The sequence below is a fragment of the Pterocles gutturalis genome, unplaced genomic scaffold (genome assembly GCF_000699245.1).
Source record: "Pterocles gutturalis isolate BGI_N339 unplaced genomic scaffold, ASM69924v1 scaffold30958, whole genome shotgun sequence".
NCBI classification, from domain to species: Eukaryota; Metazoa; Chordata; class Aves; order Pterocliformes; family Pteroclidae; genus Pterocles; species Pterocles gutturalis.
Window position 1 is genome coordinate 16,226 of NW_010127086.1, and position 22,755 is coordinate 38,980.

General features: G+C 38.3%; 1 protein-coding gene across 1 annotated transcript in view; it reads right to left on the reverse strand.

The window, feature by feature from the left end:
• Positions 1-22,755, reverse strand: part of LOC104465930 (nesprin-1-like) — a 37,534-nt gene that overhangs the window by 108 nt on the left and 14,671 nt on the right. Inside the window, exons 5-17 of the mRNA XM_010079176.1 lie at positions 20,614-20,796; positions 20,086-20,223; positions 19,221-19,412; positions 18,144-18,477; positions 15,102-15,244; positions 14,126-14,252; positions 12,778-12,989; positions 11,056-11,256; positions 10,588-10,716; positions 10,008-10,220; positions 8,952-9,044; positions 7,086-7,144; positions 8-174 (exon numbers count right to left, since the gene is read on the reverse strand). Coding sequence (XP_010077478.1) covers positions 8-174; positions 7,086-7,144; positions 8,952-9,044; positions 10,008-10,220; positions 10,588-10,716; positions 11,056-11,256; positions 12,778-12,989; positions 14,126-14,252; positions 15,102-15,244; positions 18,144-18,477; positions 19,221-19,412; positions 20,086-20,223; positions 20,614-20,796 — 2,191 coding nt within the window. The remainder of the gene's footprint in view (positions 1-7; positions 175-7,085; positions 7,145-8,951; positions 9,045-10,007; positions 10,221-10,587; positions 10,717-11,055; positions 11,257-12,777; positions 12,990-14,125; positions 14,253-15,101; positions 15,245-18,143; positions 18,478-19,220; positions 19,413-20,085; positions 20,224-20,613; positions 20,797-22,755) is intronic.

The following is a 22,755-nucleotide window of genomic DNA, read 5'->3' on the forward strand; positions in this document are numbered from 1 at the left end:
ATAGCACAGCTGTAGTCCTCCTCGGTCATTGGCACCAGGCAAGCCAGCCCGATCAGGAGCAGCAAGAGGAGCTGAAGTGGCAGAGCAGCTCTGAGGACTCTGAGGAAGAAGGACGGGCGCTGCCACACTGGCCCGGCCTCAGAAGGGGAGGAACCTGAGCCACCTCTTGTGGACCTGAGAAAAGAGGATGGACAGGTGAATACACTAAAACATTACTGAAGCACAGGTTGCCCTCGGGCACTCAGCCTTCCCTGAAGGCTTGTTTACAATTTGTACAGACTTTGATCGACAACTGCAGAGGTATTTTTCACTGAACTTGCTATTTCCCCAACATTCTTAAGAGACTGTGTATTTCTAGACTGGGTAGGAAAACAACAAACGATCACAATAGAATGATCTTTGTGACTCCACAGCATCTCTGTCAGTTATGGGGAAGACTCTCCATTTAAAGCACTGGGGTCTAGAGGAGGGGAAAATACAAGGTGGGCCATACCTGTCACATACGTTCAATGCACTCTGCCTAAAAAGGGAGCCTCTCCATTTAAAATGCGAGTTGCATTTGGTCTGCGGAAGTTCCTACATTCATTTCTGTATATAGTATCCACAAGGGTATAATGCATTAAGATTCAGTTACATCAATCTTCAATTAATTAATACACCAATATGCAGGCAAATGGGACTCATTTTCTACAAATGAGTATTTATTATACAAATGAGTATTTTATTATACAAATGCATTGTATTTTGAAACTTGCACTGAATCAGCCGTTAAAATCTGTTTGCTCAACTGACTTGACACCATCACGTTCCATGTGATTTTCTCCCTTATGTCTATGGATCTGACTTGAAATGGCACATATGTATCACGTATCTATGGGAGAGGCGAGACCTATCGCAAACATTTCCAAAGGGACACTTCAAATTAAGCACAAAAGTCCAACCTATTTTTTAACGAAGGATAAAGACATAGATTTCACATGTTCCTTTTTGACTGCAACTGTCAGAGCTTTAATATATGGATGACAGGTTTTGAGATAAGTGGGTGACTGAAAGTGGATGGTCTCAGCGTGCTAACTAAATGGCATGGAAAAGTATTGTATTTCAGCACTAGCCAAAATGGAAGAACTTTGAGCCTTTGAATAATTTGCTTAAAGAACTCTTCCATTAAGACATTAGATTGTGAATTTTGTCTTAGACATGTTGCTATAAAACATTCGCACGGCTGCTATGATTATGAAGCCCCAGAAAACCTATGGCTTGCTAGGGTTTAAGAGATAAAAATGCTCATAAGGATGGAACTAGTCTCAGCTCGAAGGTGTGGAGATCAGGCCTGTTGGCCAAGGTCAAATGCTCCCCAGTAAAGCAAATAGGAGGTGATGGTTCCCTGGTACCTCCTTGCCTTCCCCTTGTCCTTTTGATCCTGCCTCCTAGATAAATCTGAATCTGTGTGAGAAAGCAGGAAAAAACAAAATATAATCTTCAAAACTACACCAGGCTTGCCAAGGGTCCCCTTCACACATGTTCAGAAAAGAACTCTTTCTATGCTTGAGATTATTTTTACTGTCTTTTTCATATATGTGTATCATCCCACTATGAAGACTTCAAGAAAGCCAGACAGATTTGGAAACATTTAGATGACCAACAGATACATGAACACTCAGGTATGCTAAATTATTGACTTGACCTAAATATCCCAGGAAGGAGCAATGATCAAAACATCAGATGGCATGTTGTTTGAATCCACGTTATCGTAGCTCAGATGGAAAGCTGCTTATCACATAATGTAAGTTCACGTATTATAAAGAACATATTGAAAGGATATGGCACATTTAACAGCATCAGAGCATTCCAGACTAAAGTTCAATTAGATCAGGACTTCTACTGTCCAAAAATGCCAAGAAAGAAAGTTAATGGACTGTGGTAGGAACAAAGGGAACAAGTAGTGCTTAATTACCTTCCAAGCATTTGATTGCACAGTCTACCTATTTACAAGGCTCTCATTGTACAAATGTTGTTAATCCCAATCAAAAAAGGACACATTTCAGCAGCTGGTAACTGCTGTTTGATAACGAGCAAAGTCTGAATTTTCTTCATTGACTCAGAGTTACTCTGGGGCAACACTGGGTGTCAGAAGGGAAATGTCCAAAAAGTGGAATCAAAAAGAAGCAGGCAAAGTTAGCATATAATTTTTCTTTTTTTTTCCCTATGACTTTAGTAGCAAAATCCAGCACTTTCAGAGTTTTACAAAAAAAAAAAAAAAAAGAAAAAAAACTGAAAAAAGAGTAGTATGTGTAAGCTGCATGGCTGATCTTGACAAGGAACATAAACTTTCTTTCAAAAATTAGAACACTTCGTGGCAATGTTTTTCAAAACACTTTTTCTGCAGTGAAGTACAGTGTTGAAGAATACTTTCTTACACTGCATGGAAACAATTAAACAAGCAAATACTGAAACATTATGAAAACATCTTCAGAGGAGGAGTTCTAAAAAGTTCAAGTGCTGTACTGCCTGTGTTTATTGCAGGTACGCCTCTACACAATTGCCTGAGAAATGGAATGGCTCAGCTAAGAGTGTTTAATGGATTTGGTAAGGAGAAATAGTTAAAAATACACATTGTTAAAAAAGGCTCACTATTCATAAGTGACATTCACTCCAGGAGGAGAAGGGAAGGCTGAATTACTGTATACTACTTTAGAGAAAAAAAAATGTAATTTCTTTTTCTTGAGCTTGCATCTTTAGCTGTCTCTCTTTTGACTGCTCCACTATTTGTCACACTGGCCCCTGTTTGATGAGGAAAGGAAGTAAGGACATCTGCTACTCGCTCCATACACAGTTCCTAATAACTAGACAAAAGGGGGAGGCACAGCTGCAGGTTCAGCCAAAAGTAAGCTTCTTCATGTCAAGAAAGATCATAAATTAACCTAAGAAGTGCAAGCAATAGTTACCCTTACTTTGGGAGTTTGTAATGTCAGTGAAATTGGAACTCTTTCCTAAGTATTTCAAGAGAGGAGAAGCTAATTTACCAGGCTATAGACTGGACGGGCAAAGTGAACTTTAATTTCAGCTCAGACGAGTGCCTTCTTTTAAAGATGACTACTCTCTATTTTTTTCAAGGAAAATATGGCTGAAGTAATCTACCTGTATTGCAGTAAACATCTGAAAGATTACAACAGAATAATTTATCATTCAAGTGAAGCTGACAGGAATAAATAAAGTGAGTTTAATGGAGAAATGACTAATGGAATGCAGACAACAGGCTTACATTGAAAGAGGCACTGCTGGGCTAGTAGGATGTTATTACTGAAGTTAATCAAGTGTGAGTCTTGACTTAATATCTTTATGAAAAGACTACAGTACAAAATATAAGAGCAGCAGATTTAATCTGTATGATGACAGAACTTGGGAGTCTTTGCAAATACAGAATAGGATTGGCTTGCTGCACAGGAAAAAGCGGGTGAATCCAATAGGTTTAAGGAGTAGCTCAAGGAGTTTAAGATTATAGTACCTAAGGTAGCAATAAAAACTTCTGCTATAAATTTGGAAGTTTCCACTCTGAAGATAATGAAGAGAATATAGAGCTGTTTGACACAGGACAGCCATAAACCAATAATGTGGCTTGTGAATAGCTGTGAAAAGGGACAAAAGAAATTTTAAAATATACTTCAGTTCAAGATTTCCCGAAGAAAAAAAGGGTTGGTTTAATGATGTTCTGTAAGGCACTAGTCAGACCTCACATGGAGAAGTTCTTATCATTTTGGTTAACATACTTTTGAAGGATGAATTCAAACTTACACAAGCTTAAAGGAGTAAAAAAATGGAGTATTTCTCCTATGAAGGAAACAAAGAGCTAAGCTTATCAACATAAAATCTGAGAGATACTAAAGCTACCCTCTATAATATAGCACAGAACAGACAGACAGAAGGGTGAACAGTTGTTAAAGGAAGGGATAATGTTGGCACAAAACCAAATGACTACATCTGACCATGGATATATTCAAGGTGGAAATTATTGTACTTCCAGATAATCAGAGAAATTAAATTTGATAACAAACTTCTCGTAGACTTTTTGTTCCCACTGATTCTAATTTTTTAAGATGGAGGTTGTTAGAGTTGTGAAGGACAAAGTATGATGCTTTGCCCACAAGAGTAGGAAACAACTCCTCTTGGTGACTCTCTAGGAGTGACCTTGTTTGGCTGCGTTCCGACTTTGATTCTCTCCCTAGCTCTTAGCATCACATCATCCCAACCTCAGATTTGGCTTACCCTGTAAAGAAGATGAATATGTCCATTTCAAAGGCAGTTAAATATGTAGTTTAAGTAACAAGCTCTAAGTGAGAGTGTGAGAGATAACTAGGAGAACTATGGCAAGTCAAGTCCAAACCTTGTGTCTGAGCTACTGTATGGCAATGACTTCCATTGTTGCAGCTAAAGGCATGGAGAGTGGTGTGGCCTGGCCTGCTGCAGGAACAGCAAGTGACCTTTAAAGACCCACTAGCCATTTGGGGAGGCTTGGGGAGAGCAGGAAATGGAGGTTGGCATTGTGTCACTAAGACTTGAATAGAGCTGCTCAAGAGAGACCATGTAAACACCTCTAAGCAAACTGAACCACTGTTTTAATCTTTTTTAACATTTTAATCACTTCAAAAAATCCACAGGCACACATCCAGGTGTGCATTTATAACAGCTCTATTAAACTGATGAAGCAAGAGGAGCTGCTTCTTGGATTTGCTTTTCCCACTTAACACACTATTACTAATACCTCTTGAATGAGCCTTTAGTTAAATCCACAATGTAACAACTATTTTAAGCTTGTACCTTGCTTAGCATCACTGTGTAGGCTTGTTTTTTTGCCATGAAAATGGGGAAGGCAAAGAGATGTCACAGTTTTTATACACAAACACGGCCCTTCTAATTTTTAAATGAACATTCACAACCTATGTGATAAACCTTTTAAAACTAACTTCAGTTCTCCTGTATACTAAACTCTAACAGGGTTTGCTGATCCAGTGCAAGATCAAACACAAAGTACTCTGATCAGAGGCATGTCAAAATATTAAAGAACACAGTGACAGCTTGTACTGTTTTATCAGTTAAAACCACATTATACATCAACCACAACCTGTCTGGCTTGCGCATTTGATTAAGTTTCCTATTCAGCAGTGACTCATTCGTATTCCATGCTTGTCTGAATGACAAATTGAACATTGTGTTGTATTGCTACAAGATGTGTTAATAAACAGTGGTGGAAAGACTTGATCTGAAAGGTGCCGCACCAGTGCCACTGCTAGAACAGAGGTTGATCTCAAAGCTGCAAAGCACTGCTAGCTGCTCTTCAAGCCAGCTGCTCACACCTACAACCAGAAACCTTCTCAAAAGGTTAGTGGAAGTGGTCTGACTATACAGGAGAGCAGAAGAGCGCACATAATATGTTTCTTGAGTGCAACGTTGCCAGTGCAAGCATGCTGATCTGCTGAAGACATCCTCCATTCCTCCTAGCTGTGAATGGCTGCAGAGTAAAGTCCCACTCCTCCCCTTTCCCACTCCCTATAAGAAACAAAATGCCAAGCTTCACAGCAGACTAGAGCTGGAAAAATTAATTCTCTTTCTCTATCAGCCAGAAAGACGGAGTGTTCATGTCACCTTTTTTATATGTGATTTCATTACATTTCAAAGAAACAAAATAAATCCCTAAAACAAGGCAGCTTCGTAACGTCAGTGGAAGGAGTGAAAGCTACTCTACCTGTTCTATCTGCTATGCTGTGTGGTCTTGCAGCTATGCCACTTTACTCACAGAGACTAACTACACACATAGAGCAAACTTATTTTTTCAAGAAGAGTTTATGTAGATATCTACATGGTAAGAAGTTCTAGTCTTTATTTCATTTAAATTTGACAATAATCTTGACAAATAAATCCTTGATTTGCTCATTTAAAAAAAATAAACTTTTAAGGTACTTTTTGTCTGCTTGGTTATTGTTCAATCACTGTATTAAATCTAGTGTTGCATTCTTTCCAACATCAAATCTTTCACTTTAACAGGAGTTACTTTAAAAATCAATTATCTCATTTTTGATATACAGAGAATAACTGAGATTTAGGACTTGACAATATGAACAAGTATATTTTTGTCATACTTTCTGATTACTGTAGTTGCAACACATAAGATGCTGAAACAGCAAAAGACTTCCGTCTTTATACATATTTGCCTGCTCACTTTTTTTTTTTTAACTTCATAACTCTAGTGGCTAGTGAAAGAGTGAAGTTACACACATCACGCTGACAACAACAAAGAATGCAGAAGCACTGTTAGCTGCAGAGATGACAGGTTGCTGGAGACAAGGTGGAAAGCAAAAAGCTGTAACTGCAAGCCTGCTCTCTACTGGTCAGACAGAGATGGGGCAGTGCTGCTCCCAGAGCGATACATGGATGCAAGCACTCTGCAAGAATCATGGCAATGTTAGCACATTATATTGCAGTCTTCCTAGGAGGGGAGAGAAAGTGATCCCAAGACTCTAAACCCTCAAATTCTGACTTTTAATTTTGAGTCTTAAATACTGAAAACCCACAAACTGAACAAAACATTTCAGGGGAAAAAAAGAAAGAAAGAAAGAAAGAAAAGGATGTTAGTATGTCTCATCCAGATCTGTGGGTTTTGTGAATTCCAGAATTGGTATTGGCCTATTACCTGCCTTAATTTAATACCTAGAGGTAAAGAGGATGATAAAAAGTGTTTGCCATGAGAATACTGGCATTTCTGTTAAACCAGACCAAAATAAAACAATCATTAAATATCATGAGTGTAAACACACACTCACCCAGATCAAGCATATGAAAAATAAATGTTGATTACACAGCATTCCTGGGAAGCAAATCTGTAGAAGTTCAAGGATTAGCCAGTATTTCTATTTAACAAAGAATTTGGCGTAATTGAGAGTTCCTTTTGCCAAACTGTTAACAAAAGGGAAGTTTTCACCTAAGTCCTGGCCACCCGACAAAGTTGGTGCGGACGGAGAGGAATCACGGCCAATTTCCATCATCCTCTTGGGGTTCTAGAACAGAGTGCGGAAACCAGGAGAATAAGGTACCTGCTATGTGGACTGCTGACAGAGGGTCCAGGCTGTGAGAGACTACATTTGCCCCGTGGCTGTTTGCAATGAACAGGGGGTAAAGAAAGAAGAATGTTCAGTCCAGGCAAATAAAGACAAGCTACTGACGAAACTAAATTAAAAGTGCAGCAAAGGAAACATAAAAAAAAAAAAATCAAATGAAGTGACCAATACCCATGAACCAAGGAAACTGGCTTTTCTTTGCACCTAGCTGAGCATGGAAATGATTGGAACATACACAGTGAACTCAAAAAATAAAATTCAGTCATTACATTTATGAACAGTAGCTCTGGATTTAAAAAAAAAATGCTAGAAAATTTAGCGCAAATATTTTGTAATATGGAATAGAAAAAAAATGAGTTGATTAAGGGCAAATATAGATATTTCAAAATGAAAATGCAGCAAAACTAATATTCTCAAGGAAAATAGGTCCAAGGGCCTCCTTTTATGGGTCTGGCCTGTTCTCCACCCTCATCCCCCCACAATTTTGAAGGCCAAATAACTGTAGGTGCATTCCTTCACTCACACCTATTTGCTGAAATATTTAATGCAATTAAATTATTATAATTCTGATTGTATTTTGGGTATTAGTATTTGTTTATTTAGCATCAGGATATTTGGCACTGAAATTCTAAACAACATCACTTCAGTCTCCAAAACTGTGGGTGCAAAAACCAGAAGTTTGAAAACCAGACCCCACGGAATCATACATTATGGACAAAAATGGAAAAAAGTAGTCATGTACATAAACACTATCAAATTAGAGATTGACAAATTCTTATTAAAATGTTAAGATAAAACCTATTATAATTCTACATACACTTTAGATAAAGATTTTATGGTAAAATCCTTCTCCATTTCCTGTAATGGACAGGCATCTTCCAGTTACATCTGTGATACCAGAGCTTTTATTAGTATTTAAGTTTAAATTTAAAAGAGAAAAGCATTGACCTCTGAAATAAAATGTTAAGGTTTATATTTTCTCCTTTTGAAAAGCCAGTATTCCTTTACATTCTCATACTAGCATCTAAAAGGAAACTAGTGAATGTGAAGAAAAAAACAATTAAAAAATCAATTTCAAGAGCCATAAAATTTATCATGACAGAACTCAGAGGCTTTACAAAAAGTGCACACGGAAAAAAAAACAACTAAACAAACCCAACCTGATTGTTTTAAGAACTAAGGAAAAAAAGCAAAGTAATCAACCAATAGAATTGCAGAAAAAGACAAAATAATTGCAGTTCCATTTTGGGCTCAGAGTATGGAAGTGCTACGTACTAGGCATGTATTACTATATTTCTTGAATTTTGTGCCAGCGATGTAAATAGACAACTCCAGAGTTGCCCACATAGCCATTGATTAGGTCCTGTGCAACTAGCTGTTTTGAATATGTTTAATGCCCTTCAGCTCTACTTAGCTGTTCATCCAAAGTCTCAATAAGACTATTTGCAACCTCCATCAGAAATGACAAAGAAACCTTATTGAGATTCTCGATGAAGCAGTTCTGAAGAGAAGGCCAAACAGAAATGGAGGACTGATTATACCAGACAAGACCAGACTTTGGGGTGCTGCCATCACTAGAGCAAAATACAAGAGACACGACATGCCATACCATGGTAAACCAACCACACTGACAGCCCTGGTTTTAAAGAGTATTTACCACTTCTGATTTCATGCAGGATGGGATATGCAGCAGGGCCGGGGAAAGCAGCTGTGTTTTGTTCTTGGTAATGCCATTTCCTTTCCTATCAAGTGAAAAGGGGGGCCTTCCAGCTTTCTAGAGATACTGTAGACATCTCGAGCTCCCACCCAGGAGGTGGCAGAAAATATATGACATGAAATTACCGTTCTCTGTCTGCTTGGAGTGCTTCTTCCAGATGCAGGACTCACTGAGCCTGATGTGTCTAATTCATCAGCAGAGGACCATGAGGACAGTTCCTAAAGTTCAGAAGGAATGGAGCTTAGAAATACAGCAACTAGCTGTTCAGGTAAGCAAACTAAAAAAAATAATAAAATCCCCTGAGTGAAATCCCAGCAGAGTTATTCCCAAAGCAAATAAAACAAATAAGATTTGGTAACAAAATTTATCTGCTAAGACTAAGGCATTACATAGTTTCTCTGTTAGGCCTGAAGTAAAAGAAGGCAAACAAGTAGTTGCAACATAATTGCTTTAGGTGGCACATTTTCTGCCAAAGTCAAGACAGGGGAAAAACCAGTTGCTCTTTATTGGCCCTAAATTACAAGAGGTTGGTACCACCAAGATTTTACTTAAACAGGCAGAAATTCACTAGAAGGAGGGAAGAGCTGAGTTCCCATGCCTTATGCACTCTACTAATTCAAGACTTTAAAAAAAGGTAACTAAAGGAGAACCTTGAAATCTTTACTTTATACCTGCCGCTGTTGGTGAAGATGTATCTCAAATACCTTGAGATACGTGATAATTTGAAGAGATCTGGAATACCGCCCAAAGCTCAGAAGCCACTATGAGAGATTTGTTAGCCTATTACAGATTTCTTTTTCCTCTTAACAGAGTGAACATTATCTTCCTTTCCAGTGAGAACTGACACATTATAATTTTAAGTACTGCAACTAGAATAATTATCTTATATACTTTGCCAGTTGACTGAATCAGTAATGGCAGGATAAACAAACCAAGATATTCAGTACTTATTGCTACATCAAATAGCAAAAAAATTACTGGATTATAAAAATCCACCATAACACAAAAGAGATGTTTACATTGTGAAGTTTAAGATTACTTTATGATATTCAAGATTACATGTGTACCATCTTGATAAGTATTACAGACAACAGAAATAGTGCAGCCAAAAGCACTGATCAGAGAAAGACAGTCAAAACAGTGGGAAATGTGTGCTCAATGAACAGCAAGGAAAGACTTACCAGTTGACTACTTGAAATGTCTAGAATTTTCTCTAGGTCTTTAATATGATGTGTGACCTCCTTCAAGAGAAGCTTCAGTCTGTTTCCAATTACATGCACCTTTTCTTTGGCTTCGAGACAGTCCTTGCCTTCAGCATTGACTAGCAACTGGCAGGACATATCTTGCAGTGTTGCCACCTTCAACTGAGATTCCAGCAGTTCACGTCTGATTTGCTGTTGCAATGCAACCACCAGATTTTTCAATGGAATTTAGGAAAAAAAAAGAAGGGAAAAAAGCTAGAACTCACAAAACTGGACATTTTAAATTAATGAAATGGAAAGAAAAGAGAATCAATAAAAAATTCTAATCTGACAGGAAGATAGACAGTAACCTAGCAGTTGCCTGAGATTTTAAACCATGAGTTATGCTACTGACAGAGTAGTGTTCCCTACCAAAGTAAAGTTAGTTACTGACATTGGTCCCACAACTGTGTGTTAGCATGCAATGTACAATGCTAATCCTCAAGAAAAAGACAAATCTGATCAATTTTTTTTTTCCAATTATGTGTTTTGGGAGAGAAAGGGGTGGTTATAGCCCTACCATTAGAAGTCTGTGATGATCCTGGAGCGTTTCTGAGTCCAGGTTTGGATTGATGGGCACAATCTCATTTTTTCTTCTGTCAATATTCTCTAACCAAAGCAGCAAACCATGGCTCATTTCATGGAAATCCTGCAAGTGATGAGTGATGATCTTAATAGTGTAGCAGAAAATTCAGGTCAAATTCAGTTTTTCAGTTTATCCTATGACAGGTCCCACTGGATAAATAACATAACTTATAAGGAAGGGTAGAATAGTATATTAGCATGCTATTCCAGAATTTAAAAAATCTTGGGCTGGAAATACATGCTTCAGGTAGTGCAGGTGTATCTTTCAGACAACATAGGCCAAAGCTGTATTTTGGCTTGTATGGGTAAGTTTCAGACCGGGTAACGAGCAAACTGGATAATGATATGGTTTACAGTTTTGATATGTGGGGTGCCAACAGTTTAAAATAAGCACAGTACAGACCTGGCACTGCATTAATGCATCCTGCAATGAGCAGCGCCACTCTTCGATCATACTGCATACATGGTCCCAGCGCACGTTCATCTGAGACAGGCGCTCTTGAAGCTTCTTGCTCTCTTCGCTATCAGACTGAGTGAACTCTGAGCTGCACAGGTTGATGGATAAGATGATTGCTTTGCGGTTATCAATTGCTTTCTGCAGCTCCTGGATGATAAGACAAAGCGGGATAGGGGAAGAAAGGATGGAAATCGGTAAAACATGCGACTTTCAGAAAAACCAAGCAGAGGAAGCACCACAAGAATGAAGTGACTTGCCATCAGCAGCTGCAGGATGGCACCTTACTGTAGAAGCCTCTTCAGTCCAGATATGAGATTTCTGTGCTCACTCTGTGACTCTGCAGATGGTAATTCTTTAACATCTACTAAAATTTTACTGTGAGCATAAACTAGAACAAGCCAATTAAACTTGTAAAATCTTAAAAGCCTGAAGTCATAGTTGAATTTTAAAGATCTGGCTCATGTTTCAGATATTTTAAAGACAGAGCAGGGCAAACAAAATTTGAAGAGATGTAGGACAATTGTACTTTATCTCACAATAAAACTTTTGCCCTCATTTCTCAGTTTTGCTGATAAACATAAAAACCAACATGTTTTCAAGTGGAAACTGCTGTCAACAGTATTTTAAAATAAAAGCTTTTGCTGAGGGAAAAGAAAACATACAAAGAGTATAAACAACTTACTCCAATTTATAGAAGCAGGACGTGTATACAGACTCTGATTTGTTTACATTGGAAGCCACAAAAGAAACTCCACCTCTTTTGGTTTGGAGGGCACTAATGGACCTTCCAAGAGTGGGTGAGATAAGAACAGGATTCTTATGAAATGTCCCCTTTCCACCTATTTTACAGCATTTACTTAAAAGCCCCATGTCACAGTGACCTTTGCAGTACTTATGGCAGCTATATTTGGATTCCAGTGAAGATCAGCATTAATATGCTTTAGATGGATCACTGACGGAAACAGTCTTTCCTATCTGTCCACCTCATTCCTAGCATGGAGCACAGTGCATTTTGAAATTTGCTCCCACATTTTTGTCTGCAAGCTTAGAAGATGCTAGTAACTGAATCTGAAGTTGTGGACCACCACTTCTGCAGATCTTTATAGCTGTAAAATATCCAGGAGAGATCACAAAGGCAGCATTTACATTATGCATCTGAGATGACAGAAGAAGAAACAGGAAGGTTGCAAAGTGACACCAATTTTTTCCTATGTTGTACTGGTACCAGCAATGGGTAGGTTGCAATCTCACTGGGCACTTTCTCCTTCCTCCACACACAAAATAATCTGTCCCAGGGAGGCATTTCTTTTAAAGTAGTTATTTTGTTACCAGTTTGACTAGAAGAGATTTGATTTAACTTGGCTTATTTATTTTTTTTCCTTTCATCAGCATGGCTGACATCAGGAATTATCTGTACATTCTGGAATTACAGAATTGCCACAGAACTGCTATTTCAAAAATTCACTTGGATTATGTAGTAAGTTCCAGGGGTACGTTCTTCTGCCAAAGGTGATTTATAAAATCACTTTCCCAGTTACTTCAGTTACCAGCAGTAGCCTGCTACATGTAGAACAGAGCAAACCAGCTGCAACTATTGGAAACCTCTTCAACATATCTGTCACACTCAGGTCTGTTTACAAGGTAACCCATAGAAAAAAGAGAACTCACTTTCAGTTTTTTAATTCTGAGATCAATAGTTTGTATGTCAGTGCTGAGATCAAGGCGGCGGAGCTTCTCCAGTTCCTCTTCAGTTGCTCCCAACCAAGCCCAAATGCTATTAAGGTCGGAGTTAAACTGCTGCCATTGCTGAAGGTTCTGCTTCATCCTCAGCTCCTTGCTTAGAGCTTGAGCCTGGATTAATTCCCAACGGTCAATTACACCTGCAATGATAAACACCAAATTTGACAAAAGCAAAAAACCACTAACCACACATGCATTTGCATCAGTTGAATCCTGTGCAGGACAAAAAAAGCCTCCATAAAAACCAAACAACCCTATCCCATGAAACATCACTCTGAAAACTAAGTTAGATTAAAGAACGTGATGATGGAGAGAAAGAATAAAGAATCTGGATGATTCTAGGCACCAGGCAATTTTACCACTTTCTAATGTCAGACTTCTGTGAACGGAATTAAGGTGATACGTGCAGGTCTCTAAAACAGGTTATGCTGGTATAAAGACATCATAAATTAGCATAAATGCAAACCAGACAAGGAATCTGAATATGTCTAACTAGACGCATATTTATTATTATTTTCATTGGCATTTGTACCTATCACAACTTAATACTCACAACTCACTACATTTTCCTATGCTACTACTAATGCATTGGATAAATAGCTGTGCTACAAAGAAATAAATTAGGGGCTCTTTCTTTTAGTTATCTTGAAATGCTACGGAAGAAGGACAAATTATATCATTCCATCAAAAAAAAAAAAAAAAAGGAAGGATTGAATGGGTAGCATATCTTGCCAAGCTAAAAATGGAGACATCGCCTTTATAGTCTCTGGAACAAATCCGTGTTTTTACAATGCAATACCTGACGCTGACGTTTAAAATTAGTCAGGTGAATATTTCTATCAGGTGAATATAGATTTTAGATTTCTGTACTGTAGACAGACAACATTTGAAGGGAAAGATAATATTAGAAGAAATGAATTCTGACTTACATGTTTTGTACGGCAATATAAGCAACCTTTTTTTTCATCAGAAAACATTCAACAAAAATTCACTGCATCCACAGGGACTTTCCAAAAGGCTTAACGTTATGTCTCATGCTTATGAAGGGATTCTCAAAATGCACTTGTATGCCTTATCTCTTTATAGGGCATATACAAGGAATGCTTACTATTCCTTACTATTGTTATTAAAAGATGTTAAGCAGAAGATGGTAACAGTAAAATATAAATATAATGTAAATATATAAGTAAATAATACCAAGTGTTTATTCAGAAAAACTTTGCATGTTTGCAACTTTTCATAGTTGCTTTCCATCGAAGAACTAAAAGTTACTTACCAGCTGTTTGTGTTTCAGTGCTGTTCAGGTTAATAAGTCCAGATAATTTTTCTTCTTCCTCCTTCAGTTTATATCCAAGCCTTTTTACTGAGTCTATGCTTCCACTGCACTCGCTTAGTAGCTTCATCTGAGTTAACAAACAAAAAATCCCATCTCAATATACACCCTACTGGACTAATTGCATGGAAAATGCAAATTACAATGCAACTTCCACAATTTACCAAAAGTAGGTCTAAGTGTGAAGATAAAAATCTATCACTTTAACAGTACCCTGATACTATCAATGAAATGTACACGGAGACAAAAAAGGCTTAAAGCATAAGTTCAGGCTAAATAGAAATAACTCAGTGCCACTGTGCCAAATCGTGCTGGATGACTTCAATGTCGTGTGTTCTAAATGTTAAGACACTATGGCAAAGACACTAGAAGATGTGATAAAGAAAATAAATGTGTGGAAATATTACTATGCATCCAAGCAGATAATCTTTCAATTCTGTCCTTAAAAAAATTATTTGAATGATTTAGTGAGAGATTCTTCTTCCAGAAAACCTGAGAAAGCTTTTTAATCATGGATTCTATATATGCAACCGTGCTTACATTATGTGTGTTTATAATTCATCAGCAAGATTAATACTGTGCATGAAGCTATAAAACCTGCTTTTTAAAGCAGAGGAATTTTAAACAAGGATACCGTCATTAGATGGATAAAAACACATCTGAGAAAATACTTTTGGACATCTGCAAAAATGTAATAGGAAAATAAATTCCTTAGAGTCATGTTCCTGCAATCTTATGCTATTGTAAACACACTAATAACACAAACAACAATAGCAAGTGGTTAAGAGTAGCAACCATATGAGTGAGCAAGTCTGAGAAGCAGTAGCATCTAATGGCTTTGTAGAAACAGCTATATTTCTTTCAATAGCAAATCTAAGGTTGGAGTGCTTATTCTACTTGTGCTCCAAAACACACGCACATATCCTTTGTAACTGGAATCCAGCTCTGGCCCTGTAGGTGTTTTGCTGCGGATGATGTTTTCCGTTTGCTGTATTTGTAAACGAGTGGTGTCTAAGGCCTTGTCCAGCTGCCGGATATGTTCTTCCAGGGCACCAGGTTCTCCTATATGAAAAACAAAAAAAGTGACTGTTGCCCAAGTTTTCCCAAAGTTTTTTTATCTTTTGCCCAGGCGGAATAAATATGAGGAATACTATCTAGATTAGACAGAAAAGGAAAATGTGATTGCAGCAGTATGAGTGGTACAGTGTCAAAGTGAACTGATAACTAGTTACATTCGAGGGTGTTAGCGACTTTCAGAGGACAGATGACTACACCAACGAACATGCTTGCCATAAGCACACTATCAAAGAATCCACAGTTTAAAGCAGGCTTGCAAACTATTCTGGCGTCACTTTTTCCCTCAGAGAATTCCTCACCTCTCTGAAGGGGAAAGTTCTCGGCAAAGTGTGTTCTAACCTCACTGATTTTGGAGAAGCCTTGCTCCCTTTCACAAACACTCTGAAATAAAACCTTGTATCGCCAACTCCTGATCCAAACCCATGTTAACGTTTGACTGCTCCTCATTTCTCTTTGTATTACTTCTCTCCACTAAAAATAGTGGAATTTCGATCTGCATTAAAGGATCCTACTTGTATAAAATTTTGAGGATTAAAAGTGGTATACAAATGCTAAGTGATACTGTTGTAATTATATTCTCCGGGTTCACAGATGACTGGACATCTTGAAGGCCCACAGCAAGTAGTCCATGACACATTCAGGCAACCACACTAATTAGCAAAATTTATAGTATTTTTCCAATTAGGCGTTTGACAAAAATGATGCTTAGCATATCTGGAAGATGGTATTATTCATCCAAGCCATTTGGAACTCATATAAATGTTTCTGAAGAAGAACTAACTTGTATTTTCCTTATAGAGATCAGCTGAATTCTGTGATATGAATTAGCCACAGCCAATTCTGATCTGAAGCAGGCTGCAGACGAGAGGACCACATGAGAACCCTCTTATCCATATTGTATCACAGTGCTGATCTCCATCTGTTTATAAAGACAGTTTGAATTTATTCATAAAGACACAATAAAAACATGCATAGAGAAGGGGAGCTTTCTGTCCTAATTACAGAAAATGGTGCCTCTTGGATGGTTTATCTTTTTTCGTACAAAACACCACCTCACCCCAAATGGACAGAACAAAATGCTTAATATTGCTTTTCCCTCGCTACTTTCAAAATTTCCACAGGTCAGAAAACGGCAGAGATTTTTCTGTATGTCCTGCTTTTATTTATACTCTCAATCAATCATAATATTATTTCCCATTATCTTCCCATAATTTGGGGAAAAAATAAAAATGGGCAGTGAACCTGATGTCTGTGCTACAGATGCCAAGATATTAAATGTTTGCTATTTCCAATTTGTAATGAAGTAATTATTTCAAAAGAGGAAAACTTAGAAATCAAGAGAGGAAATATTTGTAAGTGCATGTAATCCCTCTGAGAGGGTCACCTAAAAAATGAAACAGTAGGTTTATTCTTGTGTAAAAATGTAATATGAAAGAAAATACATCTTCCAATATAAAAGACTAAGATAAAGACATTGGACTGCAGTACCTCACCTTGGCATTGTTATCACATGAAAAAACAACTAACCTAAAAGTTTATATCCAAGTAATAATCAAAGCTGTGTCTGTGTTAAAAAGAATAAGTGCAAACCAAACAATTAGGTTTTGATCTACATCTTTTCTTCTGCCTTAATCTTTGCAGAAATTGCTTTTCTCTCGGAGACATAACGAAGGATTAATTCCTGTCGAGGGACTCCAGAGAATAAAGACCAATCAGAGTAACCTAGTGGTCAGTTTAGTCTAGTTAGCAGAGGTAGGAGGGCCGATACTTCAAACATCATTGTTTCATCCATGCACCTAATACTACCTTTAAGCACAGTAGTAAAGCAGGATGCTTCTACGTTAACATGCCAATGCTGCCATGTAAGAAATATTTATCTTGTAAGTTGTGAAAAGTATAGCAGATGCTAAGAGAAAGAAGTTATGCTTGTGCACTGTGGTATTTGCATCTAGCTATGCTTAGTCTTTTTTGATGCCTACCAGAGATATTTTTGAGTGCGTTTTCTGTGAGTGTTACATAGGCCTCAAGAGTTTCAGGGATCTCTACATCTGAAAAAATAAAAGGAAAGTCTAAATTGACAGCTCAGCAATGGCTGTCTCCTTACAGGAGTCCTTTTCACAGGATGGAATATCTAAACCGTTCCAACAGCAAACATCCTTTCTGGAGAAGGAAAAGATGAATACTGAAACACAGGGAGCCTGCTACAAAGTCTCTTAATATCCAGGCAAACCTGACTCTTTTCAAATGACCTGGAAAGTGAAAGACAGCCACAGGATCAGAGTATCATATTCCATTATGTCTTCCCCCACAACTGGCTGCATTTGGGCACTTTCACTCGCTAGGATTTATTACACAAAGCACACACACTTAGAAAGGATTTCCAGCTTCACTGGAGAGCAAGACCTATGATCTCAGCTCAGGCTAAACAGTCAGTTGCTGGAGTCTTGCCTGGGTAAGGACTGAGTTAAGATTTACTTAAGCACTTGATGATTTTGTCTGCAGATCTCTCCCACAGCACTTCTTCATCAGTTTGTTCTGTGCTTCTTGCCATATCCAGCATGGCTTCTTCTAGTCAGAATAACTTATGACGCATTGCTGTTACAGATGACATATCCCATCTGGCAGGCCACAAGCATAGAGGCACAGCCAATTCCCTGTCTTATCATATATGCCTTTGCGATTTTCCAAGGCTGCAGTCATCCAGGAATCTCCATTGCTGTGTCTAAGGTCAGAAGGCCACTGGGGTCATTTAGGGAAAGCTATTTAAAATCTTCAGAGGCTATTTAAAATATTTTTTCCATGAGCATCTTGGCCAAGTAATCAACCATGTAACATTTGCGTCTTTTTACTAGCAGAGAACAGGACACACAATTTGCCACCATACCTGCTATACCAGCTGCTCCTCTGAGGTAGAAGTCCTTCTCTTGTCCTCCATCTTCTTCCTCAGAGTGTAGTGCCCGTGAAATGGCTGTCTCTAGGTCTCTGCTAAGGTCGTAGTCATGATCCCACTCCAGGGGAATGGAGTCCACGCTCGCAGGAGTATCTCGCCCTGATCGCTCGCTTCTCACCGGCTGGGAAAGAGGCAGCGAGAGGTTGGAAGAGGGGTGCGGGGAGAGAACGCTGTCCGCAGATTTGTCATGCCAGTGTATGTCAGAGACATCTGCTGATTCATCCAGATCCACCTCTCTGTCAGAGAGGTCATGTTCGTCATCTGTCAGCTAGAAGCATAATGCAAACAGATCCAATCAATGAAACACACAGAGGCACTGCATGGTCAGCCTGGGTCAGTGAAATAAAGCAGCATTAGGCAACAGTCACATTGATGGGGTTTCCATTTAGCATTTTTTTGCACTTCTCCATTATTTTAAGGTGCACTAAAAAACCAAAGCAACAAAAAAAGTTCATAATGCCAGCTCATTTTAATTACTTAAGGCACCACAGTGTCTCACACCAACCAAATGTCTCCAGACTTTTTACTGATGCCACTGCAATGCAGACATCATGTTAAAGAAAACTCTGGAATCAAGAAAAAGGAAGCTAAGTGACCTTTATGGTGATCACGCTCATTATACTCTTTCATGCTTTGAAAACCCTGAGTTTTGTTCCTTTCCTTCAGTAGGACTTGAGCTACCAAAAATCGTTTTGCTCTCACTGATTTAGCTCTGTGTTCAGTTCTGGAGACAAATTTCTGTCTCTATAAATCTCCAGTTTGCATGGATTTTCATTCTGATTTACAAAAAATCCAGATCTGTAGAGTTTGCTCTCTGAACAGGACATAAATAGCATATAATGAAGGGGGGAAGATGGTCAGGGTTGTAACAAAATTAAACCACAGGATTTTTGGAAAGTTACAGAAGTTTCATGTTAGTTCATTTCAACATCTTTCTCCCTCCTCATTCTCACACTTGCAAAATGGCAACAAACCAAACAAACATGCATATATCTATGTAAGTATACACACAGGAAGACGGATGAGTTTCTTGTGATAGCGTTCCACACGTCCAAAGACCTCTTGACAGTAACGACGCAGCTCATCTAGTTCTTCTTCAATGACAGCTGCATCTATGGGCTCACTTTTCTCAATGAGTTGCTCACCCTGCACAATTATCTGCTCAATTTTGTTGTTGTTCAGTGAAATTTCTTGCTGGAAAGCCTGCATACAAGAAAAGCCCACGCTTTATCAATGAAATCAACATTACAACAACCTAAGTTATTAAAAATGCAAGTCTTAAGAGTTTTTTCAGCAAGAATGGTGTGGCTAACAAACAGGGATCGTTCACAATATTCTGGCATGAGCAACAATGAGCAATTAAATTTAGCATTCCACAGTCTTTGTAGCCAAAAACAGTGATACTTCATGGTTTACCATCTCATTCCTCACTTGTTGTATTTGGAAAGAAAGCTCTTCTCTAAACAAGCCATGCCCATGACCAAACGTCTAGAATGAACACAGATGCTAAAGCTAACACACTGGAATTTTGGACAACATAGCATTTGATATTTTTCTCTCCAGATAATTATTTTTCTGATGCAGAAATGATTGACAAATGGAGTAATTTTTAGGGGTCAACAATAATGCAGACTTGACATTAATAGTTTATCAGTATTTCCTCTTTTGATTAGGGTATGGACACTATCACACCTGGTTTTTAAAAAATTTTTCACAGTGCAAAGACGTTCCACTCTGTCAGGAAAGTACGTATTTACATCTCACATAGCCCACAACTCCTGAGGTTGAAGTCTCTGCCTGCAAGTACTTTTCCCATCAAGAATGTTTTTATCCCTTCTCTCATCTCCCCTCCTATTACCATTCAATCATTCTTTACCTTAAGTTGCTTTATCTTTGCTTGGACATCACACTCTGAGAAATGCTCAATGTTGGTCAGCTGCAGGTCCATCTCTGTTAGCCATACCAGGATGCTATCACGTGCTGTCTCAAACTCCTCACGCTGGCCAATAAAATGCTGAGGGGTGGAAAATGGAGTGACATGTAAACAACCCACAAAAACCCAGCAATAGTGGTTCTCTCAAAAAACTGCTTTCATGCCCTTCAAACCAAAGCTAGACTCAGTACATCTTCTTTCATTTCCTGTGTGCTTTCTAAGGTTCCTTTTTCAGTAGCATCAACTATAGCTGCAATTAGCTGGCCTATGAAAGTTATCTTCCATGAGGGCGGTGGTGTTTGGAGACTTCATGCTTTGGTTACCTCAGACAAAGTAAATGGATTAGCTCCCTTCCTCTTCCAAAGGTAGAAATCCCCTCAAAAACACTGTGCAAATGTATTAAACTGGAAGCTTCTGGAGTACCCCTGATTTATAAGCATAGTACCAAAGGGCTTAAAAAAGGAAAAATACTTTTAGTCTGCGCAGGATGGAGGTAACTCGCTTTTGTAAGTTGTCCCATCTCTGGTTCCCCTCATGAACCATCTGCTTGAGGCTGCAGTCAGCGTCAGTGCGGTTCTCACGGGCCAGGCGGCGATATTGTTTATTGATCAGTTCCAGCTGAGTCAAACTTTCATGCACTTGCCTCTGGAAGGCCTAAAGCAATATGAACCAAAGACACAGTCAGATTTTTAATTATTGAAATCAGGGTACATATAAGATTCTCCCTTTACTTTGACCTTATTTCTACACTCTGACCTGTGTTACCTGATAAATTTCATTAGGCAAGCAGACCTCTCCTGAGAGCTTTCCTATTAAGAGGCTGCCTTCTGACTAAAACGAGAAAAAAAAAAAAAAGAAGTTCATAAAACCAGCATAGTTCACAGAATGAGAAACTGCAACATGACCACCTGTTACAATGGCAAAATCAGCACAAGAAAAATAGATCCCCTTTCTACTCAATTATATCCCTTAGTATGTGAGAACAGAAACACAAACAATAAATATGAAACTTTTTTTTTTTTTAAATGAACAGAAATCCAAGATTCTGTGGCTTCACTGGACTTCCTTACACATACTGGATTTACTGAAGTGCAAACATTGAAGAGATTTGAGCAATTGTTTATTCTGAGCTTTAACAAAAACAGTGAAAAATGGTACTGAAGGGATAATATCTTTATCTTCAGTATACTGGTATACAAGTAAGTTTTGTCTTAAAATTTTCATGGAAAGAAAATTTAATGAACTTCCACAGCAACGTATGCCTGGGCAAGTGTCTGCAGCACGTACTTTCAGTGCTTCCTCTACTGTTACAAAAGCCCCAGTCACCCCACTAAGGAGTAGAAACAACAGGTGACTTAGCCTATGAGTTAATTTAATGTTGTGACTAGCAATCATAATGCAAGATGTAGAAAGCACCTTGTAAGGAGCTGACTGAATAAATCCCTTAAAAAAACCCCAAACCTTAAAAACATAGACTACACCAGTTCTCTTTTGAATACAAGTAGATTTTAGCTCCCACTGTAGTTCTACAAACTTGCTCTCTGATATTCCTTACAATGCAAATAAACAGTCAATCTCTCCCAAAACTAGACACCACCCTTACTAAGGTCTGGAGAAGTGTGATAGGTAACATACTTCTGTACAGGAATTTTAATGAAAATCAACTATCTCAGCTAGCATGTGAGATTTCTGCATAAACAATACATACTCTTCATATTGTACCAGTCAAAGCTAAAAATGAAATAAGCACATTTCTGCTGTAATAACACAGAGAAAAGTAAAGAAGCTGGTTTGAAAAAAGAAAAAAAGATCAAAGCCTGTAAAGTCCTCTCAATATAATAATTATTCCCTTCATTAAAAGGCCATAAAATTGGTTAGGGGACAATCAACAAGGTGCAAATTGGCTTGCAACCGAAGTGAAATGCTCAGTAGAACTGAATCCACTTAAAGTTGCACAAGGAGGCAATTCTCATATCAGGGGCACAAATCCAACTATATTGACTAGGATCATGAAATCTAAAAGTGCGCAGTTGTTGTTTCACCTGTTACCAAGCCTTGCCCTGCAAAAGAACAGCTGTGTATTTGTCTTCCATTTTTCCAGCTCAGCTATACAAGAAATAATCTGTTGTGTTCCTTCCTGTAACCTCTTTTCATTTCTCCATAAACTACTGGAGGGGAAGGAGTTTGATTTTGTACAGTGAAGTCAGTGAGACCCATCTCTGACCTCTGTGCTCGGGAACTGAAAGGTTCTTATGTGCTCTGCTGGGGTCTTTTCTTCTTTGATTCTTTTTTTTGTTGTGGGTAGTTTATTTTTTTTTTTTTTGGGGGGGGGGCGTTAAATTCAACTGCAGATACGGAGGGAAAAATATAACTGGAAAAAAATGTCTAGTGAAAGCAGAAACGCAGAAGCCTGCTTCACTTTGTATATGTGTCTGACTTTATACTTAACAGTGAAGTTGCTGAATTCTGCTGAATTTGAACACCACAACTTTTGTTGCTTGTATTCCTGCTTCTTGGTAAGTGTAGAAACTAGGTGCTCAGAAAAAAAAAAAAAAAAAAAAAAAAGAGAAAAAACCACACGGCAGGGAAAGAAGGCTTCTGGGGGGGGTGGTA